At 39.0% G+C, this 19,749-nt stretch overlaps 1 protein-coding gene across 15 annotated transcripts in view; it reads left to right on the forward strand.

The window, feature by feature from the left end:
• Positions 1-19,749, forward strand: part of SVIL (supervillin) — a 133,972-nt gene that overhangs the window by 23,462 nt on the left and 90,761 nt on the right. For 14 of the 15 annotated variants that reach the window (XM_014248502.2, XM_088063088.1, XM_014248504.2 and 11 more), the window contains exon 1: positions 9,838-9,981. In XM_014248502.2, the coding sequence (XP_014103977.2) occupies positions 9,918-9,981 (64 nt within the window). In that variant the 5' untranslated portion in view covers positions 9,838-9,917. Of the gene's footprint in view, positions 1-4,793; positions 4,882-9,837; positions 9,982-19,749 lie in introns of those variants that run through there. The other variant, XM_088063102.1, reaches the window with a different exon arrangement.

A 19,749-nucleotide genomic window follows, 5' to 3' on the forward strand; every position in this document is an offset into this window, starting at 1 on the left:
GCTGGCTGCAGGAAGTACATCTGAGTCAGCTGCTGTGTCCACAGGCACTTTGAGAGTCTGGTGCAGAATCTGGGGTGATTTAACTGTGATTTGTCTGATACAGGACTTGCCCAACCTGACTGTTTCTACTTGAAATGTTTGTTTTCTTTTTTTTAATTTATCTTTGTAAACCTGTAGTTAAGAAACAAATCTGTACATTCAGAATGCATAGGTGTTAAATTCAGCTGGGTTCAAAGAAATTAAATGCAGCTTTGATGTAAATTACTTTATCTAAACACAGCAGGAGCTTCACATCCGTAGAACAATTTAAGTTCTTTCACCCATGCTCCAGCTTTCTTAAACAATTGAGAGTAATCCTGGGAGGCCCTTCTGACTTGAGTCTGTTTCATTGCATGAAAATATTCTCCAGAGTTCTGGGGAAAAAACTGATAATTTTTCTAAGTCTTTGAAGAGACTTCTGATGTTTTGAGTCTTTATTACACTAGAGGTCAGTGTATGATGGGAGCTTCTGTGCTGTGGTATAGGGTTTCTTGCAGAATCCTATTTCATCAACTTTGAAACCAGATTCTAAGAGAAACTGTAGCCTGTTACTATGGAAAAAACTTTACATTTAAGCGTCTTGTGACTTGCTTGGCTAAAGGACTTTTCTGAGCTTCCTTCTTTTAATTCTCCTTACCTAACAAATATAAGGCAAATATCAGTATGAGTACTTTGATGTGGTAAGCATGAATGTGCACAGTCACTTGCTCCAGCGTGCACATCAAACATTCATCTTTCATTGCAATGCCATGACTTTTTGGTTCATGTTTCTATATGCCAGGGTATTTCCAGGAGTCATCCTTAGTGTGTACACTGTACCTCTTAAGGGCATGGTGGGAGAATTGCAGATGCATCTATTATTTTTAGAGTAGGAGTCAGCTTCCTGAGAACTGAGCTGGTAACTTCCAGGTGGGCGGCTTCCCTTTTGGGTGTTGAGGGAAGCACAGCCAAGTACGATTCTGCCATGACACTTGCAGAGATTCTTTCCTCAGCAGGTCCTCTTCGGTTCTCCAGTAATTTCTTTAAACATCTGGAATGTGCAAAAGCAGTTTGTTCCTGCAGACATCACTGGGCAGGGGCATTGGAGCTGATGGGCGAGGTGCAGCGGTGTTGTGAGATGGGAGGAAATGCACTGAAGCAGAGTTCTGCTGACTGGGGCAGGATACATCACAAATACAATTTAAGCAAGATGGTGGAAATACCCCAGTAGGGTGGGTTTGAGCTCATGAATGTTTTCTTTGAGAACTGACTACAAATGGAAGCGCCTGTATCCTGTTAATCTTGTGTAGAGTTATTCTGAAATGCCTCAGAAAAATAAAAGAACATGGGATGTTAAGAGTTTACAGGCTTGCACCAATGTAGAGGGTAAATGTGGGCATAAAGCAGAATGTTGCTGTTCTTAAGTGATATTCTGAGTGTTCAAGAGACTTTCACTGATAAACATCTTTGTGGCCTTTCTTTTTGGTGAGGTAGAAGTAGGAGGGGACATAGTAAAAGGAAAATCAGCAGTCTGAAAATCTCCTTTGCACCTGGCTGCTGCCCAGTATGCTGTGTTAATGCCTCTGGAGCATTAAGAATGATAACACCTCAGCTGAGATAGTGTGAAGGAGCTGCTAGACTCTGATTTAATTGAACTCCCTGTGAGGATTCCTGGCTTCACAGGAAAGATACTGCACTCTTCTATCTCTTTCCCAAGTTTTTTCAAGCTGCATTTTTTTTTCCCCTGTAAGAAATGAAAATGTACCAAGGCTTTGCAGAATGGGGCTGTATCAAAACATCTCTGTGGTGTTAGGCTTCATTTGGTTGGGCAAGAGCCTGAAAAGATGATGGCTTTGCAAAACTGATGTAAGACATCAAGCAACAAATAAAACATCTTAAAAACTGCTTTCCTTTTCCTGTCCTTTTCTGATTTGGAGGCATGTAACCTTAATTTGTTTCAGTGGAACTCATCAAAATCTGCATGTAAGAGCTCAGGAGCTAGGAGGCTTATCTTGAAGAAAAGAAGGTGGTGTAGGTAGTCTGCAGCCAGCCTAGTGAGCAACCTGATGGATCACTGCAGATTCTTGCAGGGCAGCTTTATGTCTCTTGCACATAGTGACAGTCTTCCTTGGTTCAGCTGTTGAGTGTTAAATCAGTCCAAGTGTTGATGCTCTGTGCTCCTAGAAGAAGATTTGTCTAGAGGAACAAATATTATTATTCTCTTGGATCAAAAATGATGGATCTTCATGGCTGAACAGAGATGATTACCCTCTAGTCCCTCTTTCTAGTTCACAATATGAAGTATCCAAATGATATTTTCATGTCTGTCTTTCCTTCATGATGTACTGACTAATTCTGGTATCTGTCTGTTGTGTAATAAAGAGTCCATCAAAAAGGCAAAATTAGTATTTGGAGTTTCTTTTCCTGCTCTTGTTCTAAACTCTCAAAATGCAGGGGTTATCAGCCATACAGTTCATGTGGCTTGCCAGGCATTTCTCAGATGAACTGCAGAGAGAGTGCAAAAAACTTGCAGCCAAGGTCAGTCTAGGAAAGATTAGAATTCAATTTCCAGCCCTCACATTTTGATTTCAATTTATAATGTTTCCTGGTAGATGCTCTGTATTTGTTAGGTCTTACATTTGTCTTGTCATGTGTTCCTGCCAAAACTTCTCCTAAGTCTCCTGACACTATCACAGATCTGTAGAATATAATGACATAGGAAAAAAAAAAAAAATATATATATATATATATCCCAAATAACTCTGTCAAGATATTTCAGCTCACACCAGTTATTGTAAGTTCCTTTAAAAGGGTAGACTTTGGAAGGCTTCAAAGCTGCAGGCCTTCAAAACTGCAGCACCCTAGTCTTCTCTATGTAGCATTTGTCAAAAAAGGGGAGAATTAATAAAATGTATTAGTGGGACAGTGGCAATATGCACCAGGATTAATGTGTTCTGTGCATTATAAATGTCCCCTCTTCCCACTTCAACTTGCTTCCAGGAAGTCTCTGAAGTAGTTGACCAAAATGATATCTGGATTTCAAATCCTTTCTTTTCTGTTTTTCTAAAAATACTGGTACTTAAAGAGGAAGAAAGTAGGATCAGCAGAAGTAATCAGGCAACCCTATGGTTAAGAAGCAAGAAGGAATTTGGAACCAAGATTTATGTGATGGTGGAAAAACTAATTTATCTTTCTTCCAACTATTGATTGTTGACCATCATTTTTCTTCACCTTTCCTACCACACCGAAGTGCCCACTCATTTACCCTTCTGAAGTGCTCATTTGAGGGGAATGGAAGTTGGAAATGTGAAAACAATAGCATGTGGTTTACCATGTTCTTGGAATTCTAAGCTAGTTTCCTCCCTGAAATACAGAGATAGATGTGGGTAGATCTTAAAAACTCTCTTAGTTTGATTGTTGTGAACAATTATATAGCATTAGGGAGAAGACTAATTTGCTGCCTTACCTGTCCCTATGCATTCTAAGGTACTCCGGGCATCTGCTTGTCTTCCAAAATCAGAATTTTTCCCAACTCAGGCAAAATTTCTGTCTTACCTGTCTTTTCAGTGAATTATTTTTGTTTTGACCTCTTCTCTACATGCTGTTATTAGAGTCTGACATGTTCAGCAGCTGCAGGAAGCAGAGCAGTGACCTGACTGCTCTTGAAAGTTGTTGCTCTAGTCACATAGGAAATCATGACTTCATTTTGTACCTCCTAATAGATTAAAAAAAATAAATTGAATAAAGCAGTTGTGAAAGTGCAAACAGTATGTTTGGCACCTAAACATACACAGTTGAGCAGAGCCTGAGTTGAGCAAGAATAAAAATGTTATTTCACTTACCAGATCTAAGAGGAGGGAGACAATAATCTGTGCAATAGCACAGACTGCTTCTGGTCTGCTTTGGAGAACTCTTCACTCTGTGGAAAGAAGCAACTGCATCTGGTACAGAATAGAGTAAGAAACCCAGAGGAGTTGGTTATTTTAAGTTTTTATAGGTTCAGGGATTGGTGTCTTTAAGGACAATGTGGTGCTGGGGTTATTCAGCTTGTTTGAAACAATCTAACTTGAACACTTAATCAACATGAGTATCCACATGGGCTGAATCACCCTGCAAATAATGTTTACAGGCACAGCCAGAGGTGTTTTGTATTTGCCAAAGAACAAAATAAAACCAGTTGTGTTTCAAGGTGTGGGGATCAGGAATCAGGCCATGTGGCAGTGTTGTTTGCAGAGCTGCTTGAATAGGCCAAGTGCTCTACACCAGAAGTCTTGTGTCTGTCTGCTGATTGCTGTGGTTCTAGAATGAGAATTGGCTTTTTCAGTTGCATCCAGTGATGTTTAAAATTACAGATTTTGAGAGTATTAGTATTTTGATAGATGCTTTGGGTTTTGTTATTATCTCCAGTGCTGCCTGACCTTATTGACAGACTGATACATATATAAAATAAAAATTATATATAGAGATAGATATTATATATAAATATATATTGATATATATGATCAATATATGCACTGATATATCAATATTATAATATTGATAGATATATTATGATATAATATATAATAATAAAGACTTCCTGTGGGGTGGCTAAGGGAAAGTTCACTTCTTGTCTATGTGAATGGGCAAGGTAGCAATATGCTCTAAGCTGCCTCTGCCCTTGCAGTCAATCAGTTCATCCCCTTTGTGCAGCTGCCTGCTCGTTTTGAAACAGTTGCCATAGGCTGGGTTGCACTGTGGTTCTTACGCATGATTTTTTGTGTTGTTTCTTGTAGAAGGAGGACTGCCTTTGGACTGTGAGCCACCTGGACAAGGTGATGCAGTTGTACCTAGAGGGTCAGGACTGGATGGCTGGGATTTAAGGTAAACCTTTGCTGAAAAATAGGTGCAGATCTGAACCAAGAACTATGGATTGTTGTTTATCTTTTTTCTTTTTTTTTTTTTTTCTGGGGGTGTTTGTATCAAACATTTAAAGAAGAATCTGTGTGTGCCTTCTAGTGCATATGTACTTTAATAAAATGCAGTGATGTAGTAGTTAAGATTCCAGAGTAGCCCATAGGACCTTCAGAAAAGCTGATTGGCATTTAAATACCTAGGAGATGCTAATGCTGCCTTGGGAAGAAATGTTATTCAATAAGGGAGTAGGAATAAGAATTCCTGAAACTTCTCAGAACTGTGTGGCAGCAGGCAGCTAAGATGGACCTCCTGTTCAGCCTTTCTATTATTCCTTCTTTCAAATATTGTAAAACAGAGTAGCTTCAACCATTCTAGATCATGTACAATTCCTTCAAATGTAATATTATAATTATTTACAGATCTGTACTTTTTTTCATGTTGCTCAGTCTTCATGTTGCAGATTTTGATTAAATATTTGCAGTTTAGATTTGATTCAGGGCTTTTTTCAATTCTTAGCTATGGAAAAGCTTGGTTTGCGTTCACATTTCCCTATGTGAACGCAAACCAAGAACAAAAGGGACCTTTTTGTGTGTGCAAGTGCATAGGAGGTTCTGTTGGTCCCACAAAGGCAGAGCTTGCAAAATTTCTGTAAAGCGTTTTCTGTAAAATCTTGCTCTTGGAGAATTGTATAATTTTTGTCACTGGAGAGATGTGATTTCTTGGATGTGATCAGGAATGTCTCAGTGGTTTTGAATCAGCAAAATTAATATATAGATGATCTATCTTTTAACCTTCCTAAAACAGAATTGATGTCTAATTCTGGTCATACTGCCAGGCAGGAGCTGCCATCCTGTTGGTTCTCTTGCCACACGTAGCCTAAGTTTTCTCCCAGAGGTATGAAAGACACCATTTCAGTTTTTGCTCCAGAATTAGGTGAGAGCTGTTTTCCTTGCAATTTGTCATGGCTTCTGAAGTCTGGGAGAACACTGTGTTAAGAGTAGAAGTTTGAATGAAATCATCTATTTCTGGCTTTAACATTTTACTTAAAAAGAAGGAAAGTGAGAGACTGGGAACAGTGCTTACTCTTACATGTGCTAGAAAGCCTGGAAAGCTGTAAGGCCTTGCAGTAGAAAAGCAAAACCTAACCTTGATTCCTGAAGATTTGAGCTTGGAGCATGTCCTGGTCTAGGGCGAATTTGGGAGAAAACCTCCAAATGGGGTCCCTCTAGAAAACAAATCCAAGTGGCCCCTCCCCCCAGCTGGTTTGGGAAAAATCATGGAAAGCATGAACTGAATCTTGGCAATTCAGGATTAAAGCATATGAATAAAGTCTCCTCCAAAAATGTTAGAGCAAGCACATCGCATCAGTTATTAGCTGCATACTTTCTATGCAGTGAATAACTTAATGAAGGTGAGCAGAAGTTGAGTGTTCTTGCAAGACTAATGCAGGTACTGAAAATTATGTGAACAGTCATGGGAATTTAGTTTTTTAAGGGTAAGATGGACTTCTTTCAACAAAGACTCAAGTCAAACCTTCAGAGAATTTCTTGCTGAACTTTTTTCTTAGTATATACCGCTATAAAATGGTTGTAAGCTTCAGAAGATGAGACCATGTGAATGAGTATTCAGCTATCTTTAAAAAATCAGCAACAAAAAAGAGGTTTTTTTTTAGCAGAGAATTTACAGTACTAGTGTTTATTAACAGTGTGCAATTTACACACTTGATGTGACATAGCTGGAGCTTGTCAGATAACTAAGCCATGGTCTATTTGGATACAGTCTTCAGATGAATGTGTTCATGTTTTTCCATAGCATCTTGGAATACTGTGCAGTATTTAGTGTACCTGTTGCTGCCGTACAATATATATTCATTAAGCAATTACATGGACTTCAGATGATCAGGCTGAAAAATGATGGGAAAAAATTGTTGATTTCTGGAGGTCATGACCAGCTTTCTGCTTCATTGCTGGAGTTGCGTCTAGACTCTGGGAAATGTGCACAATCAGATGAGTCACTTATACCCTCTTTTCATAACATTACAGTTGAAACAGTTCATGGATTTTTTTTATTTTGTTTAAATTTATAGTATGCTAACTTTACTAGCAGCGTACCATTTATCATGTGCTGTCTGGATTGCACAGCTTCCACAAAGTCAACAAAGCCAAGGCTTCATGTGCAAATTCATGTGCTGTCTTGCTGGACACTTGAGCAGTCTTGCTTATGTGTGAAGAAACATACAGTGATCCTTCTAATACTGGTGTATTTTTAATTACATAAATTTCAGCCAACTCTTGCTGGCTAATGTAGCTTGAAAAACAGTGAATGGGTTCATTTCTGCCATCTAGAACAGAACTGGAACATTGGGGATGCCCAGCTTTTGTAAATCCTATGTCTGTGCAGCAGTCCCCTTCAGGTTAATGTTCTTGCTAGCCTAACTGAAACTTCATCTTTTCCCTTCTGAGGATGAAGGAAAATAGATGTATTTCCTGTTTATTTTCTAGGATACCAGTGTTGTTCCTCTTTACTATGGTTTCAATTCGGCTGCTTTTCCAAATACTTTGTAAGCTGAATTATTAATGCTTGCACTGTTTTAAAAATTACTGCATGCAGTGCCTCACAATCCACTGCTGACCCAGCAGTTTGGGTTATTTTTATTTTTTTTTCGCTGTTTTGAGAACAGTTTGCTTGAACTTCTGCATTTTACTGTTCCAGGACAATGACACTGGACTTTTTGCAAAAGCCAGGCTTACAGGAAATGTTATGTTGAAAGAGGTTTGTTCTTACACAGTATATGATAATGTTTTTCTTAAAATGTGCTTTTTTGGCATAGGATTTGTGCCTGATATTCTCTGGCAGTGTTACACATGCTCAGTTTACCTGAGGATGGGAGAGTTAATGTTGGTTTTAGCCTGGTGTCTTGTGCAGATAGTTGAGGTCTTCAGTTGCACTTAAAGGTCTACCAGCTCTTTCCCTTCTGTCTTGTTGGTAAGGACAAGTGTTACGTCATTTTCTCCATACAGTTCCTCTCAGGCATTGGGATTGCATTACTTGAAGGCATCCTCAAAACTGATTTTCGTTGTCATGAATTTTATTTAGACCATTGGAAATTTTTAATGAAGATGTCAAGTGAAGAAGGGTGGAATAGAAATAGTGCAAAAGCATCTTCCTTACTGCTGCATTTTTCTTCAGACTAATAATTATTGGTAGGAAAGAAACTATCTATGCCTGTTGTCAGTCCCAGAAGTTAACATGTATCTCTGCACATGGCCTGGGCTGTTGCCAAATGTCCTTAGCTATTTATTATGGTCAAAACACTGTCCTGACTTTTTGAGAACTATAAACTTTGGATGAAGCCACCAATCCATTCAATTCTGACACTGCACTTCTTTCTGTAGTATGGCTTTTGAGGAGCAGCTTGTCCACCTGGGTTATTTGTCCCTAATTTCCATTCACTGAATGATTTTACTTTTGTTTCTGGAATCTGGATTACTCATGCCTCTTCCCAAAGCTTTTATTGTAGTGCCCTACAGAAAACATCAGAAATTTTCAACCTTAGGAATGTGTTTCCCCCCAAACTGTTGTGACTCAAATGTTTCGCTATAAAGCCACACTGCAAAGCAAGAGAGGGTCAAGAAATCTGAGAAGCAATGATTTAATTGTACTGCTTTTCCTAATTTCTTTGAATTGTGCATTCTGATTTCATTAGTAGCGTCTGCAAACCTTGGTGTTTGTGACTTGCAACTGATACCTTTTCTAAAAACAGAAGGGAGGCAGGAGAGAGAGTACTCTGTTTATTTCAACAACCACAAGCAACACTTCCAAAATACACTTGTGGCTGTATCGCAGAGTTATGAATCTTAGGTTATCTGGTGGTGAGTAATGTGGTGAGACAGTAGCCTAATATGTCCACACTTTATTTAGAAAAGGTAGTTCTTATCAGAGGCAAGGAACACCGGTGGTTCATTCTCTGTGCTCTCTGAATCCCTAAGGACAGATACCAAGTCTGCTGACAGCTCATGGTGCCAACACACAGCACCTCCCTCTCAGGGTCTGACTGCAAGTTCTCAAGGATTTTGCAATATAGAAAGAAACAAATTCCTTTCCCCCTCCAGCTGCTCATCCCAATGCACTTTTTATGCTGTCCTGTGGTTTGATCAAAGTTAACAATGGGTTGTGGTATCTCTTGACCAGATAGATTTTTATTTTTTTTTAACACTATTATCTCACTAGAGAGGAGTCTCACAAATATATTGTAACAGCTTTTCTTCAGCTTTCTTCAGACAGAGGCTAGATTGTACCATTATTACACCTAGAGAATCCTGGAGATTAAGAAAGTATTATTTAATTTTCCTCACTGCAGAGTTGAATCTGTAGAGTCTGGGTGTGTGTTTTCAGTAAGACAATAATCTTTTACTGCTCTGCCTACTTAAAAATAAAATGGAAGAGCAAATCCTCCCTGGCAAACCAGGAGATGCTTAATTTTGGGATTATATACAGTTTGCATTGAAGATAAGATGGGTTGGGGGGGTAGGCTTTGACACAAAACATGTGGCTTTATTCCCATGGACAGACAATGCAGCTGAACTGGGGATTGCTGAAGACTGGGACTGTCCCCCCTGACTTGCAACCTTCTCCCTGCTTCAGAGCGCAGGGAATTGTTCAACCCTGTGGCAATAACATCACTGTAGTTTGTGTCTGATAGTGAAAGAATGAATGATTTCTTCTCCCTGAAAGACAGAAAGTGTTTGTGTTGGGTTTGGGTTTTTTTTTTAACTGTTGGTGTTTGGCTTTTTTAAGATAAATAAAAAATCCTCTGTGAGTCATTTTAGGCTCTCACAGAAACATGAATGTGCTAAATGAGTAGGTTCCCCTAGCTGAGCCAATGGGGATGGCCAGGCACAGGCAACACTTTTATCCCACGAAAGGGAGGAGGGGTGAACGAGCCAGAAGATATAAGCTGAAACAAAGCCATGCTGTCCTTCTGAGTCATTCGCATACACTGGATGGGTAAGGCTTCCTGCTTCCTGGGACACAGAAGTGGGGTCATGATTCTAACAATGGATGCTGGTAAGTCGCTTTTTATTAAATTTGTCTGGGTTTTTTTTTCTGGGAAGCCTTTCCCCCCCTCCCACCCCCCAGATGAAAAGAAGCTATCTGTAAATTGGGAAGCTGAATTGTTAAATAAGAGAATGCTTAATCCAGACTTTGCATGCTTTGCACACTTCACTGCGTGTTACCCTGGTGTTATTCCTTGACTGTTACTCATTGAAGCACATATACTGTCCTGCAAAGCAAGACCTCAGAATCAAAAGCAGGTCTGTTAATTTGTACTTCTGTCTTCATTGGGACAGAACCTGTGGCCTGAGAAGTGCATGATGTCTCATTCTCTTTGATGATAGAGCTGACAGTGTCTGGAAGATGCATTCTAGATGTTAGGCTTGTTGTAAAGGGATAGTGGTTAACTAATGTATTGTCTGTGGCTTCCTCCACTCTGTTCACAGAAATTTTGTATTGGGGAGGAAGAGGAAGAAACTGCTGTATTTCTGTGGTAGGCAGCTCTGTTTTATGTGCTTGTAGTCAAGGAAGCTTATGTTCTATGAAAAAGCACATGCAGCATTTAAATTTTTTTTTAAAATTAAGTAAAACATGAAATCTTCAACATAGTTTCTTCTGTGATACAGAGAATGAATGTAGAGTGGTTTCTATTTAAGAAACAAGCAATCCCTGTCTTGCTTCTAGAGAGGGGGTGTGTTTCCATGTCATAACTTGCATCTTTCAAATTCCACAGTAATAAAAGACTTTGGATTTTAATGGTTATGGATAGGGCATAAAGCACCAGTGGTTGTTCTGTGGCAGAATGCTCTCGGCTGCTCTTTCACTATACCAGCTGCAAGCATGCCTTCTGCATTTTTAAGAGCTCTGTTGAACTTTTGTCAGAGCAGTTGGTTCAGCTATTTTTTTTCACCACAATGCAGAAGCATAATGTGCCATTTTCTACAAGCTCTATTCAAAGTGATAAACTCTACTCAGGCAGATCTTGATGGTCTGTTTTATCTGCTTGTCACATGCTGAGTTTACTCCATGCTAATGTAAAGCTCACTGTCCCTCATGTATCTGAATTCATTTAGTTGGGCATTTGCTAGTTCTTAAAGAGAAAACTGTCTCTGCCTTTGTACAGCTCTGTGACTTTACTGAGACTGCTAGAAGGTGATCCAGCTGGGTTCTTTGTGCACAATTTAGATAGCAAACCAGTGGATTTCACCCACCCACACTTAATTGAAGTTGTTTTGTTATTGTCCTTGTCGGCAGCTAGTGTTCCAGGTATGTTACATGCTTTGCAAATAATTTAAAACCCAGGCTCTTTAACTGAGACGATAAAATTTAACACAAGCAGGAAGATGAATAATATGGTGTATGGCTGACAGTTTTCCATTAAGTGGAAGCTGATGATTTTTATATTTTGGCCCTTCCTTTAGAATAGCTTCTAAAGAGGCCCTTAAAGCAATTTGCATACCAGGAATTGGCAATCCTTTTCTACCCTTGCTTGAATAAGAAGGGTGGATGCCTAGATGTAGATGTCCTGCCCAGTATTTTAGGAGGATGCCCTGGCAATGTTCAGAATTTATGTGCTTGTGGGAGATAGAGATACAGACTTTGCCCACAAGACACTTCTTCCCCTTTGAAGTAACAGAGTTCCTGTACTGCACTGGAGTAATTGATGTTTTGAGATGTGATGTTTTGGAAAGACTGATGGGATGTTAATAATATATGTTTGAAAAAAAAAAAAGCCTTTTATTTGCATATACTTACATGCTTGGATTGTGCACTGTTTCTTTGCACTGTGAGGTGACCCATGAAGATAATACTGCTCACCTGTGCTTTGTTGGATCCAAACCTGCTTTTTTTCTCAGAACAGTGTCACTGCAGTGGTTTGTCAGTAATTACTATGCTCTTGTAGTCATAGTGATAATTTTTAGTTATACCAACTTATACAGTTAGTAAACATATATTTTGGAAGCTATTAATTCTGTGAGTATTCTTAAATTATAGTTCTCAACTTCTTTGTGGGAAAATGGTTCAACTACCTGAAAGGAAACATTGTAATTCAAGGATTTATAACAGGGTTTCTAGTACTACTCAAGTTAGGTTATTATTTAGGTTATAGAAAAAATATGCAAGCAATTCAGTGCCTTGTGCCTTAATCTGGGACATGGATAGTGTTCCATTAAGTTTATCTGCTTGGTTTCACCCACCTTTTAAAGCTGCACTTGCTGCTCTTGGAACTGTTTGCTTATTTCAAATTATGTGTTTGCTTTATAAGTCAGGGCTGATAACTTCTTTTTTATGGGGTATCAAATACTTAAACTGTTTTTTAAGAGAATAAAACTTTTCTTCCTTAAGATAATTCTAAGAATACTTGTGCATCTTTTTCAAAATTTATTTAATGGGTTTGATTCTTCTGTTTGCCTTAGCAGCTTCTAATTTCTGCCAGGAGGAGGACTGAAAGTGTTTTGGACAGGGGGGAATAAAAGGGAGAGCTGCAAGACAGAGTTGACAGTGTAATTGGATTTGAAGCAGCTACAGGCTGGGACTGTTGCAACAGCTGATTTGATCCTTCTGAGTTTCAAGAGCTATTTATGGTAGATTAGCTGTATCAAAGCTCTACTGTTCCAACCATAAAAGGCTGGTCCTATGTGAAGTTGCCACACTGCATTTGGCTTAGTCCTCAGAGGTTGGAGAGCCTATAGCTTTTTATGTGGATAAATCCAGTGATGGATGGAAATACTAAAGGCAGATCAAGGAATAACACTGTTGAGGACTTCAGATGGCAGCGAACTCTTAAAAGGAGATTTTCACTAATAAATTTTTTGCTCTGATGTTTGGAATCAGCACTTGGATATAGCTCCTGCATATTTACTGCATTTGGTGAACGCATGCTTTTAGGAAAGCGCTGTTCTAAATTTATCTGACTTATCTGAATCATCTTGACTGCACATGTACTTGCCAGCCATGCATGTTGATATTTGGTAACTTTTGTGAAGTCACTTTTCTGTTTTCTAAGTGGGTGAGTGTTAGGTCCTAGGGAAAAGAATCTTAGCTGATGCGAGCAACTTCTTTCAGACAAGAATTATGAAGTACTTGGCCAAAGAGAGCTACAGGCGTTATCAGTAACTATTTTGAGAAGACTTTGACCCCTTTTGCTGCATCTGTACCTTCTTTCTGTCCTCTTTGTGTAAAGGCAGACAAGTGGATTTTTTACAGGATTCTGAAGTAAGTAGCACCTCACTCGGGGAGCTTGCACGCAGTTGCTCGAGCCAGTTGTTTAAGAATATTCGCAGCATTGTCAGGTTGAAATGTGAGTGGGTTTATTCCAGCCTGTGCATGCCAGTCCTTCAGCTTTTCTTAAGGCATTTTGTGTTTTTATTCTCGTGGTTTTGCTTAGAAGATGAGTTCATTCTGCTATGAATGGAAAGTCCTGTTGGTGGTTGATTTGTGTGATGTGTTTCTCTTTCCTTTTTCAGTTTTATTATGTTAACCTTAGCCACAGTACTACAGACGGCTATAAGAACACTTCTATAATAACAAAACTTTTCAGTGGTAATTTTCTCTTGTATTTAAAAAGTTCTATAAATACATGTGAGTACTGTTGCACTAGATAACTGTGCTCTATTTTGAGACTTGGAGCATTCTGAGGAAAACTTCCTCCAACTTTCCATTCTCTTAGTTTTAAACACTAAGACACTGCAGGCAGAAGAGGTAGAAGTTACTGGCATTGTTTTACCTTCTTCTCCTGCAGCAATGTCTTTGCTTGCAGTTCCTTCGGCCATTTGTTTGAGAAATCTTGTGGCATTGTCAGGTTGAAATGCAAGTGGATTTATTTCAGCCTGCTTAAAGGGGGGAGCATAAGGGACAGGGGGATTGGAAGGCGAGTTTCCTTGTTTCAAGGATATTCCAGGTGCCGTATTTTAATCACCAGAAACACAAGAATAGTGTCCTTGCCAAAAAAAGAAATTCTGCTTCTCAATTTCCCTTTCAGGAACTAGCAATTTAAGGCCACTTTCCATTTTATTTGGATTATAAATCTGTATTTCTCTGTCAAATGGATCTAGAATTCTTACTCTGAATTACATAAACCTTTATTTTTGCCTCCAGATAGAACATGTCTGGAACCTTACTATTTTAAAACCACTTTTTGAATTTAGTGATAGGAATGTTGTGTTGGAATTAACTCCCCCATGTAGTGAATCCTTCTCCGACTTTGTTAGATATATATTTAAATAATCAACTGTATCTGCATATTTCATAGGAGACTGAATTCTTCCGTCTGCAGAAATAGTGAGGGTTGGGAAGAAACTACCGGATAAATATACTCCTTCAGACATCTTCTTAATTTTTGTATTGTATAACAGATGTGTGCTTCAGTCTGATACTGAAGACTTTTAAATGTTTTTTCATTGCTTCCAATAAAATGAGTATTTTTAATAAGTGTCCTTTTTCACATGATCTGATTTTCTTTTCCTTTGCTAATTGTATTTTAAAAAGCAAGTTGCTATAAATTGCTCCTCCATTTTAATATGCCTGGAGTGTTCCTGTAAACCTGCTAGAAGGTGTCAATGCCTTGAAGTCTTAAAACAGACCACAGAGTTGTCAGATAAGGAAGTTAGATACCACAGAGTGTGCAGAAGCTCTTAACTTGAATTTCAGACTTAAGTGTACTAAGGGTGGAATGCAGGAAACATTTTGGTTGATGAAAAGTAGCAATATCAGCTTATCTTTGTGCAGCAGAGGTTTAAACTTGTTAGAACAGGTAAATTTTCTTCCCTATCTTAATTTAAAAGTTAATTCTGCCTCTCCCATGTTGTTTTTTCTTGCATTGCTAAATGACATTTTTGGCAAAAATTTCCGGTAGGAAGGAGCATTTCAGATTTCTCTGAGCTTTATTCAGCAGGAATATAGCTGTGTGCTTGACATTTCTTTGCTAAATTCTTTGTATTTTATACTTTATGTGGAATAAAGGTAGGGGGGGACATAAAGAAGTTCTAATCTGTCTTTAACTATGCCATGTTTACTTTTTATGCAGAGAAGAAGGATTACACTATAACTGTACATGGAACTCCCCAGAACTATCTAGTAGAGGAAAGTGAAAATGGTAGTGCACATTGCTCCTTCACAGTGAGTCCAGGTAGACCCAGAGATGGTGGAGGTGAGCCATTTGTAACCAAGACATTTAGACAGGTCATTGGAATCTCTTGCCAGTTTTCTGTTTGGAAAGTGTCTGTCTTACACATCATAACACAGCATGAGCCAAGGTTTCTCTTGTCTCTATGTTGATGAAGTGGTTTGAAAGCTGTATATAGTTTAGTACATTTGTTTATGCAAAAGGCGATTAAGAATGTGTGGAATTTGTGGTTTGTGGTTTTCAGGCTTTTTAAATGCAATATTGTCATTTTACTTTCTTAGAACGTAAGAAGAACACAAGATCAGGTGTCTATGAAACCCTTAATATCATGAACAGAGGAGAAAATTGCACAAGCTTATTTAAACTGCCATTGTTTGAGTTCATATTTGCTCCCCAATGTGTTGGCTGTTGTGAATGGAAATTTCACTGTAATTTTCAGGAGGCAAAAGCTGTGGAATTGTGTTCAGTAACAGGGTGGCTGAGATTATTCACTTTGCATAGGCCTTGGGGTCTGCAGTGTGTTTTCCTTGCTGAATGCAAAAGCTTCTGTTTCTGCATGGAGAAGCCTCCATTTGGCTATGGTGAGCTTGGAAAGGAATTAGTGTGCACAGTGGTCTCACCTTATTAATTCCCTGCCTTTGCTATATTCCCAACTAGACACTTTAGAGTTTATAGACACATTGGAAGGTCGTGATTTTTAATGGGCAAAACACGTCCTACTTGGAGTCTGCCTTAAGCAGATAAGAATGCATTGGGTAACTGGTGATAAAAATGCTTCTGATGTCACTGATTCACGTGGTGGTATGTTGAAGGGAGTCTTTCAGTAGAGAGGATACAGCAATTATGCATTAACTCTTTGATGATTCATTTGGATTTAGTTGACAGAATGGTCTCTCTTTGCTCTAATGATGCCAGTTTTCATAGTTTAAAAAAAATCTGTAAAGTCAGTTTTCAGAGACCCAGATCAAAATTATTTGGCTTTCCAGGCATGTCTCCATGTACACAAAAAAATCATCACAAGGAACTTGGACATCAAGTGTCATAACATTTAAGGCCAGATACATTTCTAAAGCAACTTGAGCCTCTATCAGACCATTGTGAAGGAAGTGTGCAATTTCCTGAGAGAACTGAGCCGTTTGACACCAAAAAATGCCATGCTGTTACCAGTGTCTGTTACAAGGCGACTGCATTCAGGTGTTAGTCCAGACATTGTGTGCCAAAGTACTATGAGAAGTAAATAGTATTTCTGTGGAGTTAATGGCTGCCAAATGTGCTCCTTGTGGCTTATACCTGTAAAACTCTTGGCAGTCAGCAAAGATGTGCAAGATTCTGCTCTGTTATATTAGCCTTAGATTTAGACAAAATTACTGTCTGTTCCTGAAAATAAAACAAAGGTAGCGCTGTCTCCCATCAGCTCTCCCTGGAAGGATGAAGGATTACTATTTCAAAACAGTTGTACCAAATGGTCTAGAGAATATGCAAGTCATATGTGCTTCACATGACTTTCAATCTTGCCCTTTCTCACAAGAAGCCCAGTTAAGCCTCACAGACAGCTAGAGTAACTCTTTAACTCTTAAAAAATAATTGCCCCAACTGTTTCTATTAGAGTGAAAAATGGACGGTATTTCAATGTCATTTTCCATTAAGTGGCAACTGGCCCTGAAAGCAAGTTGAAATCCTACTGAAAGCAGCATTTCAGGCACCTGTTGGCATTCCAGTGGTGCTTAGGGTTGGGTAAGGCTAACCCTGTAGCCACAAGTTAGGCCTGTGAGTTGAGACCTGGTTTAACTTGGCTTTGGTGTCAGTCATTGTAACATCTACCTGCCTTCAGTTCCAATCAAAAAACTAAAACTACCACATGTTTTGACACCGACAACTGGAGCTGAACAACCAACACAGTTATTGCTCCAGCAGCGCTGGATTTCACTTTTTCACCTCTTCATTGTGAAGAGAAGTAGCTATTTTTTGCAGTGAGTGAAGCTAACCTTGAATGAGATATTTCTTATTGTAGTCAAACATTCAGAGCATATAATTCATTTGAAAAGCTGACTCAAGGCTTTAGTAATGGTAATTCTAAGCATCTAAAGCTTACTTAATGCCCTAGAGTTAGTTTTTGCTAACCTGTTTCAAACAAAAACTCTACGCTAACTCCCTGAGTTGTGCTCAGCAAAAGCTGTGTGAATTGTACACAGTTGTACACTTTGAAAACACAACTCAGCTCCCATCCTTTCATTCTGATGAGATAGTAAGGGTTGGCTTGGCAAGTAAAGAAACCTCATATTTATAGATGAAGGTTGAGCTTTAAAATGGGTAACTTCATTTCATACCTGTAAAATGAACTCGGGTCTTTAAAGGCTGCATTACAGATTTAAATACCAAATTCTCAGGTTGAAGTTTCCCATCTTTCTTTTAACTTCCATACCTTAAACTAAAGTTTAAAAAATAGCACAGGAGATGTTTTGGTTATAGAGCTCTACGTATTAAAATACTCTGTTTATCAGTACCCAGATACATAAAAGTATGCTGCAAATGTAATTGTGACAGATGCAGTTTCAGCATTGTCAAATGCACTGTCAGTTTATATGTGGAATTATTGGAAACTAGCTCTGCAAAAAATCAACATTGCATTTTCAACCAACTGTACTAAAAATGAACAAAACCATTAGAAGTTTTCTTGTGGTCAATTCTGCTTACGTAGCAATCATCTAGAATTGTGTTTCAACTGACTAGAGTGGTTTTCTACCCAAACCATTAGTCAGTCAATACACAGAAAAAACATCTGTTTTCAAAAATTGTTTGTATTTGATGTGTGGACAACTTTGTTTTTCGGGTTTTTTTTCCCCTCTTGTTGGCATTTCTAGAAAGGATTAAGGCCTTTTGGCTTATTCGGAGCAATAAGGACAAACTGAACTGACCACATCTGCGGACAGAGGTATATTTTATGGAGTAACATGTAAATCTACCCTTGCCACCTGCCAAGGATTTTCAGGAGTAGGGATCAGGCAGGTAGATATGTGTGAGTACACATGTCTGTAAAGGGCAAACAGGCACAAATGTGTTGCTGCCTCGAGCAGCTGCAAGTTGTGCGGTGAAGAGCCAGGCGGGCTCAGTGCTGGCGCCAGCAGGGTTGGAGTGTAGGAATCCATACCAAGCCTTCATCAGGGCTCCTGATTGCTCTGTGCATCTGAAGAGTGACCTGTCCAGATGGAGATCTTGCAGAGGTGGGAGTGGCATGTTTAAGCTGTAGAAAACCTGACTGGGTTAAGTTCTTTCAAAAAGTAGCCAAGAAATGGTTGTCTTGAAGTACATCAGAGCTCAAAAGGACAAATTTGATGATTGCATGCTCATTTACAGCATAGTGTGCCAGATAAGAGATGTGTTCAGATCAGAGGAACTCTGAAAGGAACTGAAAGACCTGTGAAGTTAAAAAAAAGCTCCTATATATGCAAATGTTTGGCGTTTCTCTTCTGATCAGAGGCTGGAAGCCTTTGCTGTTCCATCATTAGATGAAGTCACAACCCTTTATATGTAAGAGCTATGTTTAGGTGGACAAAGAAAAATGATCTATCCTGGCAGTTACTCAGAGTGAATCATAGAGGCTTAGATTTTCTGGTGTTAATTGTGTTTCTTGGCTATTTGAACTTGGTATATTTGCTGGCTATAAGGATTTGTAAGTGTTAAGTCAAAGGAGAAAACATAGTATCAACACATCTTGTTCTCTGAGTAACTAATGTGTTCCAGACATATTAGCTAGGATTCATAACAATTAATTGCAGAAAAAAAGGATAAAATAAAACATGAGACTTTGTGCTCTTCATAGCTGTCCTGCTTTAAACAAGAGAGGCCAAGAGTGGCCTTGCTATTCATCTGTTTGTAGACTGGTGCTTAGGGGTGTCTTGAAGTGGATTCAGGCTTCTGGTGGGTAAGTTTCAAAATGAGATCTCATCATTTTTTGGTTTAAGGCCAGGGTTACCAGTTTTGTTCTTCTGAAGAACTTTAGGCAGCTGAAGCTTTGGATTGGCAGATAGGAATAGTGGAAGTGGCAATCTTGCTTTAAAATACGTATTTAGGAATCCTTCCCAATTGCATTTCCATTCCCACTTTGCTCCAGAACCACTCTCTCCAATAGTATCAGTTGGATACATGGCCACAGAGATCAGGGAACTGTTCTGTCAGGAGTTCTTTCCATTTCCTCTCAAGTCCAGTGGGTTGCTCAGACCTGCTCACCATGGCTGTGTCAGCGTGAATTAACAGCAGAGGAAGAGTCAGGGTTTAAAAAGAGTTGCTCAGTGTGGGTGTGAGCTTGTAGAACAGGTGAGTATGGAACACTCTGATGTCTTGGGTTAGATGGCAAGAGAAGAGCTACAAACTGGAGGGCCTATGAGCTCTGTGAGGCTCCTCACTGCTTTGTTTCACCTCATCAGGTGGGATGTCGACATTTAAATGTTTGTGATGCAAGGTCTGTCGTACTGTGCTCATGACAGACTCCGTTTGCTTGATTTAGAGACTTAAGCAAATGATGGTAAGACGTAGGAAAATGTGTTGTGCAAGTGTTGGGCTAATATTCTTATGCAAAAGGGAATTTCTCTTTTATTTTAAGATACTGTATTGATTCCTGGACCAAGTCTACTGCTGTGTCTTCTAGCCCAGTATTA

The sequence above is a fragment of the Pseudopodoces humilis genome, chromosome 1 (assembly GCF_049639895.1).
Source record: "Pseudopodoces humilis isolate 2021_Gansu_Grassland_sample_001 chromosome 1, ASM4963989v1, whole genome shotgun sequence".
NCBI classification, from domain to species: Eukaryota; Metazoa; Chordata; class Aves; order Passeriformes; family Paridae; genus Pseudopodoces; species Pseudopodoces humilis.